At 45.9% G+C, this 21,367-nt stretch overlaps 2 protein-coding genes across 16 annotated transcripts in view; one reads left to right on the forward strand and one right to left on the reverse strand.

Moving 5' to 3' along the window:
• The window catches only part of LOC119176096 (MPN domain-containing protein), a 98,296-nt gene extending 86,970 nt beyond the window's left edge, over positions 1-11,326 (reverse strand). For 2 of the 4 annotated variants that reach the window (XM_075876910.1, XM_037427227.2), the window contains exons 1-4: positions 11,015-11,326; positions 7,725-7,794; positions 6,230-6,409; positions 3,652-3,798 (exon numbers count right to left, since the gene is read on the reverse strand). In XM_075876910.1, coding sequence (XP_075733025.1) covers positions 3,652-3,798; positions 6,230-6,409; positions 7,725-7,727 — 330 coding nt within the window. In that variant the 5' untranslated portion in view covers positions 7,728-7,794; positions 11,015-11,326. The other 2 variants (XM_075876911.1, XM_075876912.1) reach the window with 2 other exon arrangements.
• A 149-nt stretch (positions 11,327-11,475) lies between these two features.
• The window catches only part of LOC119176097 (COP9 signalosome complex subunit 8), an 80,195-nt gene continuing 70,303 nt past the window's right edge, over positions 11,476-21,367 (forward strand). For 3 of the 12 annotated variants that reach the window (XR_012886777.1, XM_075876913.1, XM_075876915.1), the window contains exon 1: positions 11,507-12,175. Coding sequence is in view for 8 of the 12 variants with exons in the window: in XM_075876913.1 (XP_075733028.1) it covers positions 12,089-12,175 (87 nt within the window). In the remaining 4 variants the exon portion in view is untranslated. Of the gene's footprint in view, positions 12,176-18,594; positions 20,607-21,367 lie in introns of those variants that run through there. The other 9 variants (XM_075876919.1, XM_075876914.1, XM_075876921.1 and 6 more) reach the window with 7 other exon arrangements.

The raw sequence follows: 21,367 nt of genomic DNA on the forward strand, positions 1-21,367 counted from the left end.
TAGCTGTGAGCAATTTTCAGCAATATTTATATATGGCAGCAATCATGTAAGTACTAGTTACTATATGACACATGTACATATGTGTAATTAAAAAACAAAATGAGCTGTCTGCAGAGGTAACCGATAGCCCCTTCTCAATCGTTGTATGCTTTTCCACGTGGCACCATTGTACCGCAGCAAAAGTGACTGAAGAGTACCGCATGCAATTGATTAAGGCCAAACCTTCTCTGGTATTTTTTTTTTCTTTTTTTCTCAGCATCAAAACTGCAAAGTAAGAATGTTTTTTCAAAGAATACTATTATTATTATGTGGCCTAAACGTTTTAGACCTACAGCTACAACAGTTTTTTTTTTGCAGGATCTCATCAAAATCCCAGTTTCGCGAAATTCGAAATAAGCGGTAACAGCTCAAGAGACACTGGTGAATTTGTAAAGACGACAGTCTTTCTTGGGGTCCTTCAACGCAAAAATTTTGGTCTGCCTGTGCATTTGTCTGTTTGTCCACTCTTAACGGCATTGGGTACTTGAAACGACCGACCCCATCCGCAACGCCCACCTATGTTGCTCAAGGTTGAGCATTCATGCTTGTGCAATTGTCAACTAAAAAGCAATTATTACACATGTCTGGGGCACCATAACAACAGGTATATATTCTGCATGTGAGCCTCTTACTAGAAAAGGCATACATAAGTAATTTTAAGGACAGTAGCGCTCATCACGTTGCGCTGACCATAGAACGCTTGCACGGAAAGACGAGTGTTTTCAACGCTTTGCTAAAACGAAACGGTGGTGGCACCTACCCATCGCCTTGCGTTCTACACCTTATCACCTCTGAGATGTCTGTGCACACTCGTCTCAGAGCAACGTGCTTTGTTTTCTAAGACAACTGCCAGATGGCGCTTATGTCTCGCGTGTGACGTGACTTGATGCGTTCGTTCGCCTCTGCTGCACGCTCGAGGCACTCCAACGCAGGGCCTACAGAATACCATTTACCGATTTTCTTGCGCAGAACATCAAATAAATGTCTTGTTCACTCTCTCCACACGCAAGACTACAGTCTTTCGACAACATTTGCAGATTACATGCAGATACAAGGTCAATTTTTTTTAAGGTAATTTTTTTTAGGGGAAACCAAAAGTGGTTTTGTGGTCCTGGAAACTCATAAAAATTTTTTTTTTTTCCTGGCGAAATTATAGGGCGCCGACGGACAGGCACCAATGTTCTTATCTAACACAGCCAACTGAAACAACATCACGCGATTCAAAAACCTGTTTTACTATTATATCGAATGCAGGAGTAGTGATGGCTTTCTATTGAAATAAACTCACCCTGCTCAAGAATCCAAATGTTAAAATACAGAATTTTGTTAAAAAGAAACTGAATACAAATATTTAGTAAATATAGGAGCTTAAGGGGGGATGCGGCACCCAAAGACGAAAATGGGCCCAAAAATCGCATTTTCTCTCTCATCATTTTCCTGTTCTCGATGCCCTACTGCACCTATCACAGAATTCGTACAGGTTTCCAAAGCGAAAATTCAAGGATATTCAAGGACTTTCCAGAACCAGTTGAAAGTTTTTCAAGGACTCAAAGCAGCATGCGAAGTTGAAATTTTTTATTCTAAAATTTTCAGAAATGACCAATTTTATTGCACTTACAATATATAGATATCACATTTATAAAAAAAAGAGCGTAGCCTATATAACTTCTGGCATGCTCTCCATAGGGAAAGGGCACGATGTCATGTCGGAAAGTTACGCGCTGATGGGCTTCAACGCACATGTGTAGTCAGGCCTTAAAGGGGTCGTGCCACAATATTTGTGGCTTGCGCGCTCTTTGCTGCAAGCTTTAATTATAGCTCCAATAAGCACGATACATGTACCAAGATTCATTTATTCTTGCTATATAACTTGTTGCCTTTTTGATATGGGCAATTTTCACTTCATGTTTGTGGGGACCAAGTTGTGCAGCTTAGTAGCGCGATTGATATGTGGGGTTTAACGTCCCAAAACTACCATATGATTATAAAAGATGCCATAGTGGAGGGCTCCGGAAATTGTGGACCCAAATCTGAGCACACGGGTGCACTTCAACTTACCTGCCCAAACAGAACGTCTCACAACACTGCTACCCTGCACAAAGTTGCCAGGCTTTACTGTGCGGCTGCCGACCCTAGTAGTAGAATGACAGCAGTGAAAGCCACAGCAACAACAGCAGCAATTCAACGATTTCTTGCCATTCCCTCAGAGAGGGCAGACATAATTGGTGCAACTGGGCCCCAATAGATGGCACGACCTGTCCAGTTCAACCATAAGAAAATTGAACTTTTAAACCACTCGTGCCATTCCCCATAGTAACGTCCGGCGGTTATGTTTTCCACGAATCAAACAGAAACGAACAAGCAGCATTTTATTAAGTCTCCTGATGCACAGAAAGTTCTTTATTTCATGCCGCTAGTTCGACTACTAGTGATTATTTGTAGGCGGTTTGTCTGACGTCATCGGGACCATTTTGAGGATGGTCTACTGTGGCGCATGTATTCTTGTGCATCCTTCATTTCTTGATAAGTATGGCACTGCTGTTGATAATAAATATTGTCGTTTTAGACGTTGCCATACATTTAGCTTTCACTTTGACGTAAACGTTACTTGACTTTATTGTCCCTTTAAGGAACAAAATGTGTGTGTTTCGCGACTAGTGCTACCAGCTTCTTCTAACTTTAATACGCTTCTCCACAGGGCACCAGTGTAGTGCGGCAAAGGTGGCTTAAGCAGCATTCTGCACAAGATAGAACAAGGCCAAGAAATTTTGAAACTGCTATTTTCTTCCCTCCTCACCCCCACTTTTCTCTCAAGATGGTTTAGGTTTAGGACACAACTTCTTGGCTCATTTGCAAAGTGCGTTCAACCTGATGAAGTTACAACGGCCCGCGTCTGTTGGTACGGCGACAGCACCATATACGTATCTATCGACGAGATGATGCAACTTTAAGACAGAAAAATGTATGTGCCTTTGCTATTGCATCCAATGTGGACGGCATATTGCAGCATGTCAATTTTGTTCACTTGTAGCAAATGCTTCTAGCTTTAACTGTAACATGCCATAGTCACATTTGAGGACTAGAAAATTCATATTTCCTGTGAAGTGTTGGTGGCTACAGCAATGCACTTTTGACCAGGAGTCTCATAGTCCCACCACTAGATATGCACTGCAGTCAGTGGACCGATGGTCGTTCGGCGTTACTTCACCTTGTTGATTGCACCTCGCGAGTGTCCTCACCTAAATAGGATGTATCTCACACCATCGTTTAAGGTTAAAGTTGCGTTGGTTGATGATGTCTAAACTGTAGATGGCCAATGTGGTCTTTACCTCTCACTGAAATTAGTGCAACAAATAAAACTTTGAGGCTGGTCAGGCATTTTGGTGCATCGTGTTGCAATTTCAGCTAATTTCATGGTTTTGGCTCAGCTCGGCGTGAAAATAGGGAAATATATCAATTGGCGCAGCTGTTGCACCCATGTTAATGATTAAGATGGGTTCTGCAACAATACAGCATAACTATCGCAGCAGACACAAATACCCATAAAACATTAATGAACACTATAACATGGAACCAGTAAGACTGTTCCGTGTTGGGAGGCATAGACCTTACCGTGGACCAGCCACAACCGGACTTCTTGTCTGGATTCAACAACTTTTTGCAATGCACTGCCCACGAGCTAGGTGAAGAGTACACTTCTTGAGTTTCACGCCACTTGATCTTTCCGTCCTTCAGTAAATCACCAGTGAATCTTGAACCCTGTAGACAATAAATGTCACATAACATGATAAGAATGCTGACGGTGAGCATAGCTTGTCAAGGCAAACATACTTCCATACATGATAGCTGATGTGGAACATGCTGATGGCACAGGCTAACATAGGGTTTACATTGATCTTAGTCACCTCCGCCTTAGGGTACACGCTGGTTGAGATGCTGAGTGAACTCTTGCTCCTATGGCAAGGAACGACACCACAATAGTGCTTTGTGTTCTCCCTCGGCATGGTTGGAGAACAGAAGCAGAAAAAGAACAAAAGAATGCAGGGAATGAAAGACTGAGAGTCCTCCTCTGCACTGACACTTTCTAAGGAGATAAAAAGTCGCGGCTGCCACCATCTTGGGGGGCCCTGTACAGAGAACCTGCCTGGACGTCGCGTGAAAGTTTACTGCCAGAGCAGAATTTTTTTAGTTACTGGGATGTCAGGAGGCTTTGTGCGTGAGAACATGCTTTTGCATTTTACTTCTATCAAAATGCATCTGCTATTGCCAGACTACGGCTTAGTTAAAATAGCAGGTAGACTGTACTGATTTTTTTTCCATGCCTCACCAAGAGGGTATCGATAGCCCGCTATCAATGGTATGAATCGCCCCTTTTCATTAATTGACATATTCAAGACATGCCGCATGATTCACAGACACACTCTACCACCTGTGTTAACGAGAACTGTAGTGTTCTTTTTTATTTACCGCATTTATTCGAATGTAGGCCGATAGTTTCTTTCAAATTTGTTTACATCAAACTCCAGGGTCGGCTTAGATTCGCGGATTTTGAAAAACGTGCCATGTTCAAATGAAAAAAGTGGTGCACAACTAGTGCCACCAAAACGGTATTGTAGCTGTTAGTAGCCGAGCCAATACCTGGCTTAAGTACATATGCAAAGACGCCATTTTCATCTTTGTGGCAAGTTTCGAGGCGAGCAGTTTGCCATTTCGAATCGCGCTTCTGGTGGTCTATGTGTGGTGTACCTCAATGGCGCTGAACAAGCGGTGTCTTTATAGTGCCGCTTATAAAAGGGAAGTTGTCCTAGCCATGGAGTCATCATCCATCGTTAAAAGTGAGCAGGACTTTGGAGTGGACATAAAAATTTGCGTCGCTGAAGGGGCTGCAGGGTGGGACGATATCGCAGGAACTTCGATTGTGCACTCTTTTAAGAAGTTCAGCATATCCAATGCGCTTGATAGCCCCAAGCATTGCGCACTGTTTGAAGACAGCAACAAGTGAAGCAACGACAGTGACTCGGAATGAGCACACCATCTTTATGATACAAGATAAGTAGAAGCAGCGTGAAAAAAAAATGATAAAGAAACACGCACAACAGCATTAATGGCTGTATGTTTCTCGAGCTATTTGCATCATGAACTAACTGCGTTGTTTCATCTTCATGTTTAATAATTGTTTTCTCTTTGTGAACGCTGTCTTCGCTATTCCGATCGACCTACGTTCTAGGTAACTTTTTTTTTTTTTCCGGGCTCCAGACTTTTGGGGTCGGCTCAGAATCGAGGTCCACCTAGATTCGAGTAAATACGGTAGTTATTTTCCTTGTGTGGCTTTCATTCCTGAATGCACTCTGAAGTCAAGTGATCAATTTCAAGCAAGTGAAAAAGGGTACTGCAGAATGTGGTGCAAGTGCTCAGCCTTCGAAAGACCACAGATGTAAGCATTTTGTTGTTTGTGGCTTAGTTTATAGATTTAAAGAGCAGCAGCGAGACTGAAGAAGCTGCTTTTTGGTGAGACTTTGACTCGAAAGCAACAACAATGTGAACGAGCCCAGAACATCAAAGCTTCACTTTGCCTCTGGCCGTATCGATTTGCATTTCAGCACCATTCTGTCAGAATGAAAAGGTATAGAAAAAGCAAGATATGCAAATGCTACCAGAAAAACCACACAGAAAACAAAGGTTCACTACAAAACATGTAAAATCACACTATGCTTTATATTGAGAAATTTCTTTGCCACATGGAATGTCTAATTGCAGTGCTTACTGTGAGATTTTTGTCGGGAAAGTCCTGTTCAATGTAACCAATTGAATTTTTCCAGAGATGGTGCCTCTTAAATGGCAGTACATTTTGCACATCTCATAATTACCATTATATTTTTTTATTAGTAGATAGAAGTGTATCTTTACGAACTTTGAAAACAAATTTTGTCTCACAATCCCAAATCTGGTAACTTATATTACATAATATACCACCTCCTTAAAGAAACTTACTTGGGTGAAAAGTTTATCTGTTCTGCTTTCCTTTGCTGTATTACATAAAATATCAAGTGCAGTAGTTCTTTCAGCAAAAAGTATGTAATGTAACTTATCAAAAACACTTATTTTCCCCACAGAAAGAAAAGAGCTAAGTGATGCTATGATGGCAGACAAAACAGAGCTTAATGTCACTACATGCTGAAGTTTCACTTACAAGATAGTCAATTGACAGAACGTTTTCTCCATGCTGAAGGATGCCTTGAGACATCAGCATACTCAATGTAACGCTCCGGCCAGCACCACGACGTTTGGACAACCCGCCCTCTTCATCTTCTTCCTCTCCTGACTGCTCACCAGCATCCAGGTCTTCATCCTCAATTTTCGTTGACATTGCCTGTTACATACAGAATAGCACATCTTCAAAGAATACTGAGAAAAATTTAAATTTTACTTTTTTTTATTACAATGAGTATCTAACAAGCCCCTTATCACAGCTGGAAACATTAAGGGCCCAAACACGCGATGGCTAATTTTTTGGAGGTGGTTTTTAGCACCTGGTCACATTTTCCCTTTCAAAGAGCGCAGAGTGAGGGACCCAGAATGGCTTTTGTGTAAACATAGCAGGCTATGTATGCACACAAAACTGTGTTCTCATAAGCCCCATGCGGACAGCTCTTCTCAGCGAAAGCATCCTGAATGCTGTTATAATCTCATTTGGGATGTCGCAAATATGTACTGTAGAGGCAAGGATGTCAGGTTTTGTACTCTCTTGCAGGTCTGCCCCCTCTATCCGTTGAAAAGGTCAGCTAAGAGAGATCGCTCGCAAGGATCACAGTAGCCGACACAAACTAATTGTTTAGGTAGTGGTTGGTTCTTTACATACAAACCAAAGGCCTGTTTAATGTGCAGTGGTGCAACACTTTGAAATTGATTTTAAGTATTTTTTAGGCTACAATATTTGCTGATATATTGATTTATTTTTACATACTGCAGCCTTGAAGGGCTATTGTAGAAGCAGAAGCAAAACGCAAAAAGTACAGTACAACACAAGTGTACAGCGCATGAAGATCACCAGTTATTAAAGGGGTTATAAAACACATTCCCAAGATTTTCAACTACATATGTATCGAGAATCATGGCTGTCCATTCAATACTATACCTCAACTTGTTTCCCCATCCTGCTTCATTTAATAGCTATAAAAGAACATTTTGATTCGCCGTTCATGCTCCCCTCAAGTGTACACCTGACACCACTTTAATTCAGGCACTGAAAAGTCTCTGTCGTCAACAAAACATCGTGACACAGCGATGTTTGCTGAGCCATAGTTGACCAAGGCTTCTAGCACTACACCATTTTGATTGTGGTGTCGTAAAGTCATCACTAACGTTGTTTTAACTTTGATAAGTTTTGCAGAACTGCCTGATGACGTATGCACTATGCCTAGCGAGGATTAAGCCACCCAATACAGGCAGTAAAACGCAACCTAATGGAACCAATAAGAAAAACACCGAGACAGTGCGCTGAGAAGGCAAAGGCAACATGTGACAGAGCCCAGATGTATTTGAAAACGGAACCAATAAGATAACTTGTTATGCTTGCACAGTATACACACCTCAGAGTGCAAAAACTTTTTTTCTTTCCCAAGTTTCTATGAATCTATCATTTTCGAGCAAAAAAAAAGTAACGCTCTGTTTATAACTTCTCTTACCATGACATTTCACTGATGCCACATGTTAGTGCCTATGGTGGCCGGTAGGGCCACATGGCCGTTTAGGCACCTAGGAAGACAGGAATTCCATACGGGCGTCATTAATTATAGGGTGGATATCGTGGCAAAATATTTCAAAATTGGAATGTCTAATCCTTATTGAACCAGAGAATGGTACAATCGGGTAGCTTCCTTCTCATTTCACGGTCCCTTTCAAGGGGCCCTGAAACACCGTTTCAAGTAGCCATAGAATGAATTCACTGGAAGAGCGTATTGCCTCACGAATTCAACGCCACAAAAATTTTATTTATTATTACTATTATTATTTATTATATGTGGGGTTTAACGTCCCAAAAACACCATATGATTATGAGAGATGCCGTAGTGGAGGGCTCCGGAAATTTCGACCACCTGAGGTTCTTTAACGTGCACCCAAATCTGAGCACACGGGCCTTCAATCTCAGCACACGGGCCTTCAACATTTCCGCCTTCATCGGAAATGCAGCCGCCACAGCCGGGATTGCCACAAAAATTTTAAGAATCCGTCCAGTGCGAGTGGAGATACAAAGATTTGTCACATTTTGCAATTGAAGGCTCTCTTCTCTCGTCTCGAAAAAAACCCTGGAAGCTAAGCAGGGAGAAATGGCTGGGCCACAGAGAAACATCACACACGCTTTGCGACCTTAAGCACTTTGTTTTTCCATTTTTTTTTCTTCGATTGCGCGGCTTTTTTAGTGTGATCGCACTCGCACGCGTGGACAAGTAGCAGCCTGCCGCGGCGATCTCTGTAACGAGTGAGCGCACCATGTTCAAATCAGCCGATGGCTCATAGATGGGTCGTTGACATCTGATTATTGGGCATATAACGTGATTTGTCGAGAGAAGAAAAAGCAATTTTTAGCTGACTGATAATTCATTGTGAATTCCAGGCCGCGTACTGTGCTATAACATTTGGCACGCGTGTTGTCGGGAGTCTATACTACCGATAGGCAGCGTTTTCTGACCATGCGCAAAAAGTGTTGCAGGGCCCCTTTAACGTAAAAAATGAACTCATCAAGAGGTATAGCTGTGCAAAGCATTTCACATTTCAACAGTGCTGACAAAAACAAAAACTATAAACATTTGTTTGGGGATTAAAAGGAGTCATGTTTAACTCATGATGATCTCAGGTGGATGTTGGTTTAGCAGAGTTAATGTAGTTCCTGAGTAAAAGAAACCGTAGACAGTGAAAGACAGTGTAAAAACAACTTCAATGTGACAACAAAAAGATTCAATGTGACAATGAGAAGCGAGAATGTTAAGCTGAAGACTACAAAGATGAGACTAGGTGAAAAATAGCTGTGGTGCCGACAATACAGAAAGCGTACAGCTTTCTTCCGAGTCCTCAGCAATCTATCTCACAAGTTATCTCGCCTTTAAAACTATGTGTCAGTTCTCTCTTAAGTGAAAAAAATAGACAACTAGCACATCTAAAGTGTTAATGATCAAAGCCTGAAACGACTTGAAAGCCTGAAACAATTTTGTACACACACATTCAGCAAGTAAAGAAAGTCCCGAGGATCATTTGCGAACCAATTTGAACTCTGTGCATCATCTGTGAAACTTATTCCAAGCCTTTAAGCACCCGCATCGCTGCAGGTCGCAGCAGCTCAGCCAAACAAGTTTTCAACTTCCAGTATCCTCCTTACATGGCACCAATGACCGTTCTAATTGACAAGGTCCAGTCTACGTCAATGAACCATCAACCTGCAGCAACCATCATCTGCCTGTGCGGCTATATGCTCTGTGTTGATGTAAGCTGCATGACAGTGTTCATCTCTAAGTTTCTTTTCTCAGACACCATGAATTACCCTAGCAGAGTTGTACGCAGCAAATTTAGTGATTGGCAACTTGTAGAGCTGCGAGATGGTGTAAGGTTTGTAAGGCATCTGGCGAGCGGTGTCGCTTCAGCTCGACGCTGCCGTAAGCATTGGGTTCTTGCTATCCAATCAATGCCAGAATCCACACATCCAAGGCTGTAACTTCACCCCTCAAGACACAACCCGATCGCCCTTGTTTACGCCTAACGATGATCGCACTCAAGCACTTTTTGTTTGTCTACACGCTTTCGTAAATAGTTGCCCTGCAGGAGAATAAGAACAGCAGGGTCGCCACGCAAGAGACTAAAATAAGAACAGCTGGCAGTGTGCTGGCACTCAGCAGAGAAGATCTCAGCCACTCCATGTGCTCTGCCTTTGTAATTTCAAAAACCATTTCAGGGTCACTTATTATCCTCAATACGACCACAAAAACTAAAAACAGTCACTTTTATTAGCTCCCTTGAAATCACAGAGAAAATGTAAGGCAGTTTCCACATATATAATAAGTCAGTAAAGGCAGCCAAAAAAATATCAGCTCATGAAGGAATTGAAGTCAACACCGACCTAGAAATGAGTGAAATCTTAACGCTCTGATCATTACACGGTACCATTGTTGGTTGAAGCTGAAATCTTCCCATAAAAACTATTGCCCCCATATAGGCGTCATTTTGGTTAATTTCAATAGACGTTTACTAATAGCTTGCGGCTTAATTTCTATTATGCAATGTTTAGCAACCTAACATAACCTGCGTGCGCTAATCTGATCGTTCCTACACCACAAGGTTTAAAAAAAGATAGTGTCTATATTGCCGGCAGCCGGTAGAGTATATAGACCGACCGAATGCCGGCAGTGCTTTCCTATAGGAGGGTTTTAAGTGACGTACTCTGGGGAGTGTGCCGAGGCTGATCTGGTGCTGCCGAACGGCGAGGAGCTGCCCAGGCTAGAGGAATACTGCGACCTATGCGTGATGTCCACCTCAAAGATGCTCGTCTGCGAGCTAGCTGCATACTGCCAGGACAATGTCTGTAGGGCGTGTTAGGTTACGTTACGTTAGGTTAAGCTCAGGTCCTTGACTATCCTTGACAATAGTGATCAATTGAGAAATGTCGGAGAGCAAAAATAACTAAATGGCGGCTTAAAGCTAAAAATACAGCAAGCCGGCAAGACAGGCTCACCAGAAATGTGCCGGCAGATAAACCACGTGGTTATGGGCAGCCAATAAAAGAAAACTGCCGGTAACTTGTTTCCCGGGATAATGTGCCGGTTGCCGGTACTATAGGCGCGGCTTTAGAAAAAGGAAATTTCAGCATACGCCGCTAGCAAAGCGTTTCAAAATCATGCGCCAAAGTTAAACGATCACAAGCAAAACAGTCACATATAACTTATTAGGTGAAAACTTCGTATGCACCAAGAACAATGAGACGTCTTACCTTAAAACAAAGAAAATCAAAGGAGGATGTGCGCTAACCATTGGCACCGTTTCATTCAGGCTCCATGGAACGACAGAATGGTCATCTGTATTGCTTTGGAGTAATTGACCAGTGCATTCATTTCAGAGACACAATCAGACGCTAGTTGAAACTACGAAGTGGTATGCGATGTCATTATATACACGAAAAACAGTTAGCGCACGCACTATCGCCACAGCAACCTGATACAGATGGCTCACAGCCGTCGCAGCGGTTGGGCAACGGCTAACAACCGTGCAATGGCCACAATGGCAGTTATTTGTTTCGGTTGAAATTTGGTAATTAGGTTTGAAAACCATAGATAATAGAACAAGCACAAAAACAAGACATGTGCTTAGATTCTGGACGAGCCAGGCAGCCTTCAATAACTATGACGTAATTTTTAGAAAAGCCATGTGCGATAGTGCTGCTACTGTACTTACAGCGGCTTGCAGCATTAAAAGTGTGACATAGGTGTTCCGTGCATCTGTGGTGTGGTTATCTGGTGCAACGCCTCCTAGATTACCTGTGCCTGCCGGACTGCCGGCGGTCACTTGGGAAACGGCGGTCGTTGGAACTACGGTGATGGCGTTACTCAAGTAGGGTTGTCTTCAAATAAGTCTTTACGTTTTTGAGGCCTGTATGCAACCAAATTAACGATAAAAAGTTTTGAAAAGGTGTAAACGTAATTATAATTAACCCTACGTAAGTTACGGCGTCATTCAGCAAGCAACTTTTATGATACAAGAAATCCTCTAAAATTAGTAGCAAACTCCAAAATTGCCGATCTCAAAGGCCGAGACAAAAATTCTTACCCCTACGTAGGCAGCGCTGCCATAAATCACCGGTGTTTCGCGCTTACCCGGCAGGCACAAGAAATCTAGGAGGCGTTGTCTGGTGTGACGCCACGCCAGCGAAAGCTGCCGACAGGCTGAGAGTGTTCTTTGGTGTTCTCTGGTTCTCTCCTGAAACGTGCTGAGGGGCGCTGTAAACGTTAGCAGTGGCCGTGGATGCAGTCCGTGACGCTTTGGAGCCTTATATTGTTAAAAATTCGTAATGTCAGTTGTCGTTGATGGTAGCGGTGATGCCAGAATGCAAGAATATTCCAAGCTGGCTGCCGACCTAGAACAGCAAGAGCTGGAGGTAAGCACATCAACCGAAAACTAAGCGTCCTGCGCTCCGCGCCTTCGTGTGGGTGTGAACGACGGCGGCTTGCGTGTCGTGGGCCTGACTTTGAATCGCTCCCCGCTACAAGCTGAACGCAAACGAAGTAATGTGTGTTAGGTCGCTGTCGAACTGTAACTTAAGACGCTCTTAAGTTTCTTAACGTGCCAAGAGAAGTGTAAATTCAAGCGAACTAAGTGCGACTGGCGCGTACATGTAAATGGGACCCTGTCTGGCGAGCCGCCGTGCTTTTTGTGGGGCCCCACCTACAATAAGCGCAAACGGCCGAAACTTCAATTAATAAATGTTATTGTCTCTCGGCTTGGAATTCAGTTCCCGATGGGCGTTTACTCATACTCGTCGTTGCGCGCTTTGATTCCCCGAGTCTGAGACACGATCGAGACCGACCTCTTAATTGCACAGTCGCGCACACAGCAAAATAATGTTCTATAATTTCTGCAACGCGTCGTTCATTCCGTTAATTAAAACTACCAACATCGCCCACGTACTCGTGAACAACGTTAGACACGCACTCGCGAAATTCGCGGCGGACGACGCGTCGGTGATTCGGCTTGGTTCTGTTTGGCGTTGCATAAGTCCGTTGCCAGACTTTTTGGGGTGGTTGTTGTCACACTGATATCAAATTTAGCGGAGAAATTCGCTCGTGTAGTTGTTGCTTCTCTGTGAGGGTTTGGTGTCGACCGAGGTGCATTTTGTGAGTGCGCGAGTGTGTGCGCGACGTAATTAACGCTATGAACCGCGCGTTACAGAAGTTGAAGCGCGTTCTCTTTCTGTGTGCGCAGCTGTGCAATTGAGAGGTCGCGTCTCAGTAGAGACGATCAGCTGTGAAAAAAAAAAGGGTGGGGGGGGGGGAGAGCGCAGCGCGCCCCGTCGTCCCCAATACTGAGACGCGATCTAATTGCACAGCTACGCACACAAGAGAATGCGCCTCGACTTCTGTAAGGCGCGCTTCATTACGTTAATTACGTCGCACACACACACGCAGACAAGTTCATCGCATTCACGAAATGCACGGCGAACGACATGTCGTTGATTCCCTTATTCTAAGACACGATCTCTTAATTGCACAGCAGCGCACACAGCAAGAGAACGCGTCCCAACGTCTGCAAGGCACGGTTTATTCCATTGATTAAAACGGCCAGAGTCGTTCATGCACTCGCAAAATGCACCGCGGACGACAGCAAACCCTCACGAAGAAGCCACAACTACAGGGGCAAATTTTTTTGCTAAATTTGGCGGCAGTCTAGCTACACTAGCTTTCTATGTTTGGCAACAACTTATGCAACGTCAAACAGAACCTGCCGTTGATTCCCTGATTCAGAGGCACGTTCGAGACCGACCTCTTAATTGCACAGCTGCGCGCACGCACATCAAGACATCGCGCCACAACTTCTGCAACGCGCCGTTGATTCCGGTAATTGAAACGGCGAACGTCGCGCACTCTCTCGCAAAATGCACCGTGGACGACACAGCCCTTGTGGAGAAAAACACAACTACAGGGGCGAATTTCTCTGCCAAACTTGGTGGCAGTCTGGCAACACTGGGGCTCTTAGATTTCCCACGATCGTTTTCCTTAGGCTGCTCCATCCCCCCCCCCCACTTGCGGCCCTCTTCAGTCTTGTATTTTTTTGTTGTTGTTGTTCTCATGTCATAACAACTAGTCTAAACTGCCGCACTTCTAAATTACATTCTGGTTGGCGTTCGTTTTTCTCGGGTCGTGGAAGCTCTCTGGAAGGTTTTGGGCAGGTTTCGGGCTAGCAGACGCTGAAAAGGTACGATACACGCTCGGTGCCGTCTTTGTGAGGGCTCGATGGATTGCAATGTGGGCGCTTGAGGACTGCGCCTTCACTTGTCATTACGCATGGTGTTATCTTCAGAAGCCTGTTCTGCCTTGCGAGATGAGGCGATTACGAGTGGCGGCGAGTGTTTGAAGCTACTGTTGATCGTTTTTGTTGTTTCTCGTGAAGCTTCCTCCTGTGAACAACGCGGTGAACTATTGCCTGCTGACTGCGTCGTGCACATGCCTCAAAAGTTATGTACTACACGTTCGTATGCACGCATAGAGACAACTTTGGAGCTTTTTTTTTTTCCGTAGTAGTGAAGATCTTGGTAGTTCTTTGCGGAACCGTACCTGCTTTCTGTGCTCTTAGCGAAGATGATTGTGGTCGAACTAGCTCGCTCCGTCGTATGTTTCCTTGCGTGAACCTCTCAGAACCTCTGTTCTGACTACGCCATTGATCTTCGATCGTGATTGAAGGCCCTAGATCGCGACTGTTGGTGACGCTCGCTGGTTGCGAACGGCGTGCTAACCCACTTCGATCTGTAGGCCAGCAAATGTTGTATGAGATTATACGATACGACGCGAGGGAAAAAAAAAAAGACTGAATGCAGAAATTCGAATTCAGAATTCATTACACATTTCATCGTTGTCTTTGTCTTGTTTAACCTGTTGTAGTAATAATGCCATCCAGTATGTACTATGACCTTGGGTCAAATCAAAGCTGATATACATGACATTTGTAAAGTACCACTTAGGACTAGAAAACACGCCCAGGCAAGTTCCAAAACTAGTTGAAAACGTGTCTAACTTCATTTTATATACAACGCGCACTCGTGGTACCGATACGTACGCATGTCTAACGTAAGTTGGTCAACGCGTGTTTGCGACGCATATGACCCGATAACTGAGTAGGTATATATCCTCGAGCTATTTTGGGGACATGATCACTTTCGCGTCATGTTGTGCAGTGACTGATACATGTACTAAAGAGACGTGAGCTTGTTGAGCTGTCAGCGTCGCGCCAGCTGTCTGTTTCCTTCGCGGACGCGGCGAGTGATAGTGCGAGCGTACGAAGTCGTACCCCAAATGCATACGCTCGAGGGCATTATTTCAGCTTTTTTAGCGAGCTTAGCTACGTATTTCCAAGCGGACAATGCAGAAAAAAAAGCAACGTGCACGCAGCGCATCGTTTTGTTTGCTGCCACGACGGTAGTTTGTTTACGTTTACGCTGGCTGTCCCAGCGTTCGATTTTGCGATCTTCGGGCAGCTTTGGGTTGTCTCGGGCGTGGAGGAACAAAAACCTGAGGAGAGGGCCCTATCTTATCCCAATGCATTGCGAGAAGTGTGGCGGAAGTGGTGTCAAATTTATGGGGCAAACAAAACAACAGACGCTCCGCGGCGTGCTCTCAGCACTGATTCGCTTCTGCGCAGACTTAAAGCCCCGGCGTAAACTTGACGCGTATTGTATGATTTGCATGCAGTAAAGTTGCGAGCTTACCTTTCCGAGACTGTTCGTGCGTTGCAGGCTCGAGCACGGCGTGCTGAAGTACTTCGTAGAGTGTTTTTGTGCAACAGCACAGAAAGCACCGGTACGTGTCGTAATCATAATAATTCAGCCCCTGCATTATCGTATTCGGACTAACCCGGCAGTGACTAACGCGTTCTGCTCGCTGTAAGGCCTTTTTTTTTCTTTGGTCAGATTTCTCGATCTACGGGCCGATTAGCAGTTCTTTTCTCGTCTATAGTGTCGGTGTGGCAATGCACGATTTTGAGAGCTTCCTTCGTAGCTATTCCGTGCAATGCCAGCCTAGTAGTACTTGACGTACTTCACGTCAGTAAGAAGGCACCAATGTATTGTATACGCGATCGTGCTCGTAAAGTATGCTGTTCCAGTGCACACTCAACTAACACGCAGCGAGCGCACGCCGTACAATACATACACATTTAGTCCGATAACTATAAAAGTTTATTGTCCTTCAGTAGGAACGACTCAATTTCTAAAAACGCCGCAGGTCGCGGGTTCGAATCCCGGCTGCGGCGACTGCATTTCCGGTGGAGACGAAAATGTTGTAGGCCCGTGTGCTCAGATTTGGGTGCACCTTAATGAACCCCAGGTGGTCGAAATTTCCGGAGCCCTCCACTACGGCATCTCTCATAATCATATAGTGGTTTTGGGACGTTAAACCCCACGTATCAATCAACTTCAAAGAACGCGACACGAGGCCTGCAACACTGAACAAAAGATGGCGTGTATTCTCAGTTGACACAATGAGTAAGAACCAACGAAGCATACAGCTGAGAGCTCCGCATGCAAATACCATGCATTATTGATCAACAGTGAAGCGAACATACGTAAAAAGTGCCACCAGGTACAACCACTGACCTCCTTTAAAAAGGTTGGACGACGCATTTCCTCTCTCCCACGCAGGCGCAGGTGAAGACACCGGAAGGTCCCTTTGCTGTCCCGTAAGCTGGCGATTTCTGGCCGTTTTAGGCGCATAAATAAAATATTATCTGTTCGAAATTGTTGTTGTGATGGCATTTTTTGTGTTTGATTATAACATTATGTGGTCATCCAACGCTACAAGAAAAATCACACTGTAGCGGCGCTGTCCGAATATGACGGAATGGTGTAGTATAGAACTATTGCATACAATAAACCATGCGATTAGGCATCAATTGGAACGCTAACGCTACACTAAAAATGACACACCGTAGCGACCTAGTTGTAGCGACGCTGTCCGAATACGACGGAGTACTGTATCGTACTACCTTACAATTACTCATCAGTGAGGTAACAGAAAACAGCCCCGCCGCAGTGGTCTAGTGGCTAAGGTATTCGGCTGCTGACCCGCAGGTCGCGGGTTCGAATCCCGGCTGCGGCAGCAGCATTTCCGATGGAGGCGGAAATTTTGTAGGCCTGTGTACTCAGATTTGGGTGCACGTTAAAGAACCCCAGGTGGTCGAAATTTCCGGAGCCCTCCACTATGGCGGCTCTCATAATCATATGGTGGTTTTGGGCGTTAAACCCCACATATCAATCAATCAGGTAACAGAAAAAAAATTGTCATAGGTTTTTTAACAAAAAAAAAAAAAAGAGCAACGAGTGCAATGGTAGCAAAGGTTTGTCATTTGTAAGAGATCCTGGAAAGGAACAGCGTTGGGATGGCATCATTTTGAAGATTAGTTTTTGAAACCGGGCGCTCAACGCATGACTCTGAAAATGGTCACTGGAAAATCTGCTTTCTGGAGACGGTGCTTTCATTTAAAAAATAGAGAAAAAAGCCCTAGCTCCGGCATCAGGTGATTGTTCATAGCGGTGGCTTCCGGGACACAGACGGCAGCTTCCGGTAGCTTCAACTGCGCGCGCTCGATGCACCATCCAGCTCTCCTTATTGAGATCAGTGGGTACATCCGGCGGTGCACGCGATTCGCACCTAGTATACACTACAGCTGGGCATCGCATAATTTTCCTATAAAAAAAAACACGCAAAAGAAGCAATACTCATTAATGGACCTTTTATGATGATGTGGTTCCGTTCTCTTTATAACGGCTCGCCGCGTGTGTGGCGGCTTGGCAATAAAAAAAGTATAAAAACTCCCAGCTGAGGGGAAAAATGAAAAAGGGAGAAAATTTGACAATTAAGGAGGATGTGATCACGACCTACTCTTTCCACAAATTGACGGGCGTCCTTCTACGACGGCTGCAAAGCATTATGGGAATCCGTAGCGGCGGCGGAGTGTCGTCTGCTCGCGGAAGCGTTGGATCACCCGTTTTCTACGGTGCGCGGGCGTACGAACGCATCGTTGCGGGAATGTCGCACCTCATAACCTCCTGCTTCCATTTTCACTCACAGAATAGGCACCACCCATAGCAACATGCAGTCAGGAAACACTAGTATCCTGGACTTATTAATCACTTGGGAAATAACTCGCTTACCCATGAAAAGGCCCATTGAATTGGAAAGTTTTCTCTGCTTTCGCAGGGAGTCCCCTGTGCTTCATTCATCGTATTTCCGCGTAGCGGAAGCTTTCGTCATTTGTTTTATTGTCAGTATGACCGTACAGCTTCATTATTAGTACTTTATGTCGGGAACTGTCACTCGTGATATGCTTCCGCGCAATACTCAATGCAAGACCATGCACTTTGGGAATCGTAATGTGGAAATTCCACCCTTTTAAATGAGTTCGAACCCCACTATGCGGTGTATATTTGAAGACTAATTACATGTTTCAAATGCTGCATGTGAGAAAGTTTGCATTTGGGATGCTGAGAGTAGTAAAAACCAGCTAACAGCTTGTCCATAGAGCGGAAGCTTCGCATGCAGTATTTACTTTCAAACAGCGTAAAACCAGCTGTCTCTGCATAGTTTCTGTTTCCACGACTGTGAGTTGAAAATTAACTTGAGAATTTTGGACCTGGGGGACTGCGCATAAGGTCATTCATGACTAGTTATCAAATGGAAGGAATATACAACGAAATGAGTGTCAGTGTGCATAATTCACACATTATTCTATTTTACTGTTTTAGCTCCTATGATCTCTTTTCATTATAGTTTATGATTAGGTTAATTTAGTAATTTGTCGTTTGTATAGATCTGCCTGTCCAAGCTGCCTGTCATCTTTGCCAAAAGGGCCAAGGACAAAAATCTGAAGAACTCGCCTCAGGCGTATTCAGAAGGAAAAATTACGCAGCATGAACATTCTTAAGGTGCTAATAAGCATTCACTATCTGGGCACAGATGGCTTAAGCAAGAAAACGTTGCTGTGGAAGGCTGTTGATGGTCAGAATGACTTTGAAAGCAATGGTGAAAGCCTCAATCAGCGTGGGAAAGGTATAGACGGTGTGATGAGTGAAGAAAACGACAACGACGGAAGTGCGGGAAAAGGCGCGTGTAATGTGCGCGTGAGTGTCAGCGAATCAGCTGATGACCTGTGGTGGCCCATAGAGGTGGCGTGCCACGATTGGGCCACGGGCGACCATCACATGGCAGTGGGCTTTGTGGCTGGGGACGAGCCGAAGCAGCGGCAGACGGGAGACAGCGGGCCGAAGCGTCGGGCGCAGGCGATCGAGGTCCCGGCCAGGGAACGCGGCCGTCCACGCTGCTACCGTCCAACCACCAGCTGGGGCGGCATTGCCGGCACGAGTACTGCATCTCGGGGCGCGGCCTGGCCTGCTGTTCTCTTCCTTGCCAAGGGCATCGCGGATCTCGGCGAGGCGTCTCCACGGTCAGCCGTTCGACACAGCGATGAACGTGGCCTGGCTAATGGTCACGGTTGCGTCGAGCATCACGTCTCGGCGCACGCTCTTCGCTGGATGGGCTGGCCATTCCCCGCATGGAGCATCGCGTCTCCGATGCGGGTTGACCACTCCGTAGTCGCACCCATGCCATCAAGCGCCGGTATCACCAGAGCGTCATACATCGGAAAGCAAAGTGCATAGAGGTGAAGATAGTGTGGCTGTCCAACCTGGATTGAGCGATGAGGAAGATTCTGAAGAGGAACACCCAATGGATGATGAAGACGACGAAAAGGAAGAACTCGAGTCATTCAGGACCTGGCTTGATGAGAGACGGGAGACAGCGGGCCGAAGCGTCGGACGCAGGCGATGCAGGTTCCGGCCAGGGAACGCGGCTGTCCACGCTACTGTCGTCCAACTACCAGCTGGGGCGGCATTGCCGGCACGAGTACTACATCTCGGAGCGCGGCCTGGCCTGCTGTTCTCTTCCTTGCCAAGGGCATCGCGGATCTCGGCGAGGCGTCTCCGCGGTCAGCCGTTCAACACAGTGATGAACGTAGCCTGGCTAATGGTCATGGTTGCGTCGAGCATCGCGCCTCGGCGCACGCTCTTCGCTGGACGGGCTGGCCATTCCCCGCATGGAGCATCGCGTCTCCGATGCGGGTTGACTGCTCAGTAGTCGCACCCATGCCACCAAGTGCCGGTGTCACCAGAGCGCCGCACTTCGGCAAGGGACGAGCGAGATGTTCTGCCGGGTGAGACGTGGGAGTGCGCACAGAGGAGCACGGAACCGGGCGAGGTCCAGGGTGGCCGAGGATCCAGGTGCCATGGAAGTTGCTGGCTGTATCTAGGATCGCCTAGCGGTGCCGAGCGACGCGCCAGACTCAGACGTGGGCCACGAGCTCATGAGCTGCAGGGTGCACCCGAGGGTACTTGGCGGTGCCCTGGCCAAGAAGGAACGTGCGGAAAAGAGAGCTCGAGGGTGGAGGCCACGAAGGCAGACGAAGCAGTGCGCCGCTCGAGAGGACGAGTTCCTGGGAGCGTTCCTGAGCCGGACGTGGGACCCGTACGTGTCGGCTAGGTCGAGCTCCGGTGTGTTCGTTCGGGGTCGAGTCCGCCGGTGTTTCTGTTCAAGGTCCAAGGCCGAGACCTGCCGAACGGCTCCTGTCTGGGTGCAGTGGCCGGGAGCAGGTTCGTGGACGAGGCCTACCGGGTGTGGTCCTCGTGAGCCGGGGCCTGACCCTGAACCTCAGCAGTTGCGACCCTGACTGCTGGCCGCGACGTCTGACTAAACGGCGCTGCACACGGTAGCGTATCCGTGTGTCGTCAGCCGTTCCACTCATGCCATGAAATAAAAAGTTCATGTTAATGATTTCTCGTCCGCTATCAACAAACATAGTGACGAACGTCCGTTAACCATCACAGACGGCCATAGCACCGCCTACATAAATGGACAATGTGAAAGGAACTGCAGCGAGTGTAGCTTTTGTATCGATAATCATGAAACAGCTAGCGCTCTTTGCCTTGGCACGGAAAAAGAGAGAGAGAGAGAGATGCGTGAAGCAAAAATAGGTGAGGCCTGTAGGTTTATGGTTAATAAAAATCAGATGCGAGTAAACATAACCATGCATTAAACAGCAAAATAAACACTAACCATGCAAAAAAAAAAAACACGCATGGTTATGCATTCAGCCAAGGCAACCTGAAGGTGACAGCCGTCTGTTTCTCTTTGTTCAGTCAATTTATTTGTCCTCCCCCACAAATGTTTTCTGCACCTGAAGTGGCTTTGCACTGATTTATGACTGGAGGCATTCCAAACTTTCAGCACCTCACCTGGTTCTGCTCAGTCTCCTCCGGGATTGGTGGGCCGATCACATAACAAAGAAGTGCAAAGCGACAATGACGTCTCATGACGCGATCATGGGACAGTCATGATGTCCTTACACATTCTAGTGATCCGTTATGTCACGATGACATCATGTGCTGACGCCATCACGCGGTGATTTTTGCACCACTCCTGTTGACGTCGACTCCGCGGGAGGCCAAAGCCACTGACGGTCAATTTTTCTTTTTAGGGGAAAACCTTAGATGCCTCATCAAACGTGATACTCGACCATTTGCGTCCCGCGT

Source organism: Rhipicephalus microplus, chromosome X, assembly GCF_043290135.1.
Source record: "Rhipicephalus microplus isolate Deutch F79 chromosome X, USDA_Rmic, whole genome shotgun sequence".
Taxonomy (NCBI): domain Eukaryota; kingdom Metazoa; phylum Arthropoda; class Arachnida; order Ixodida; family Ixodidae; genus Rhipicephalus; species Rhipicephalus microplus.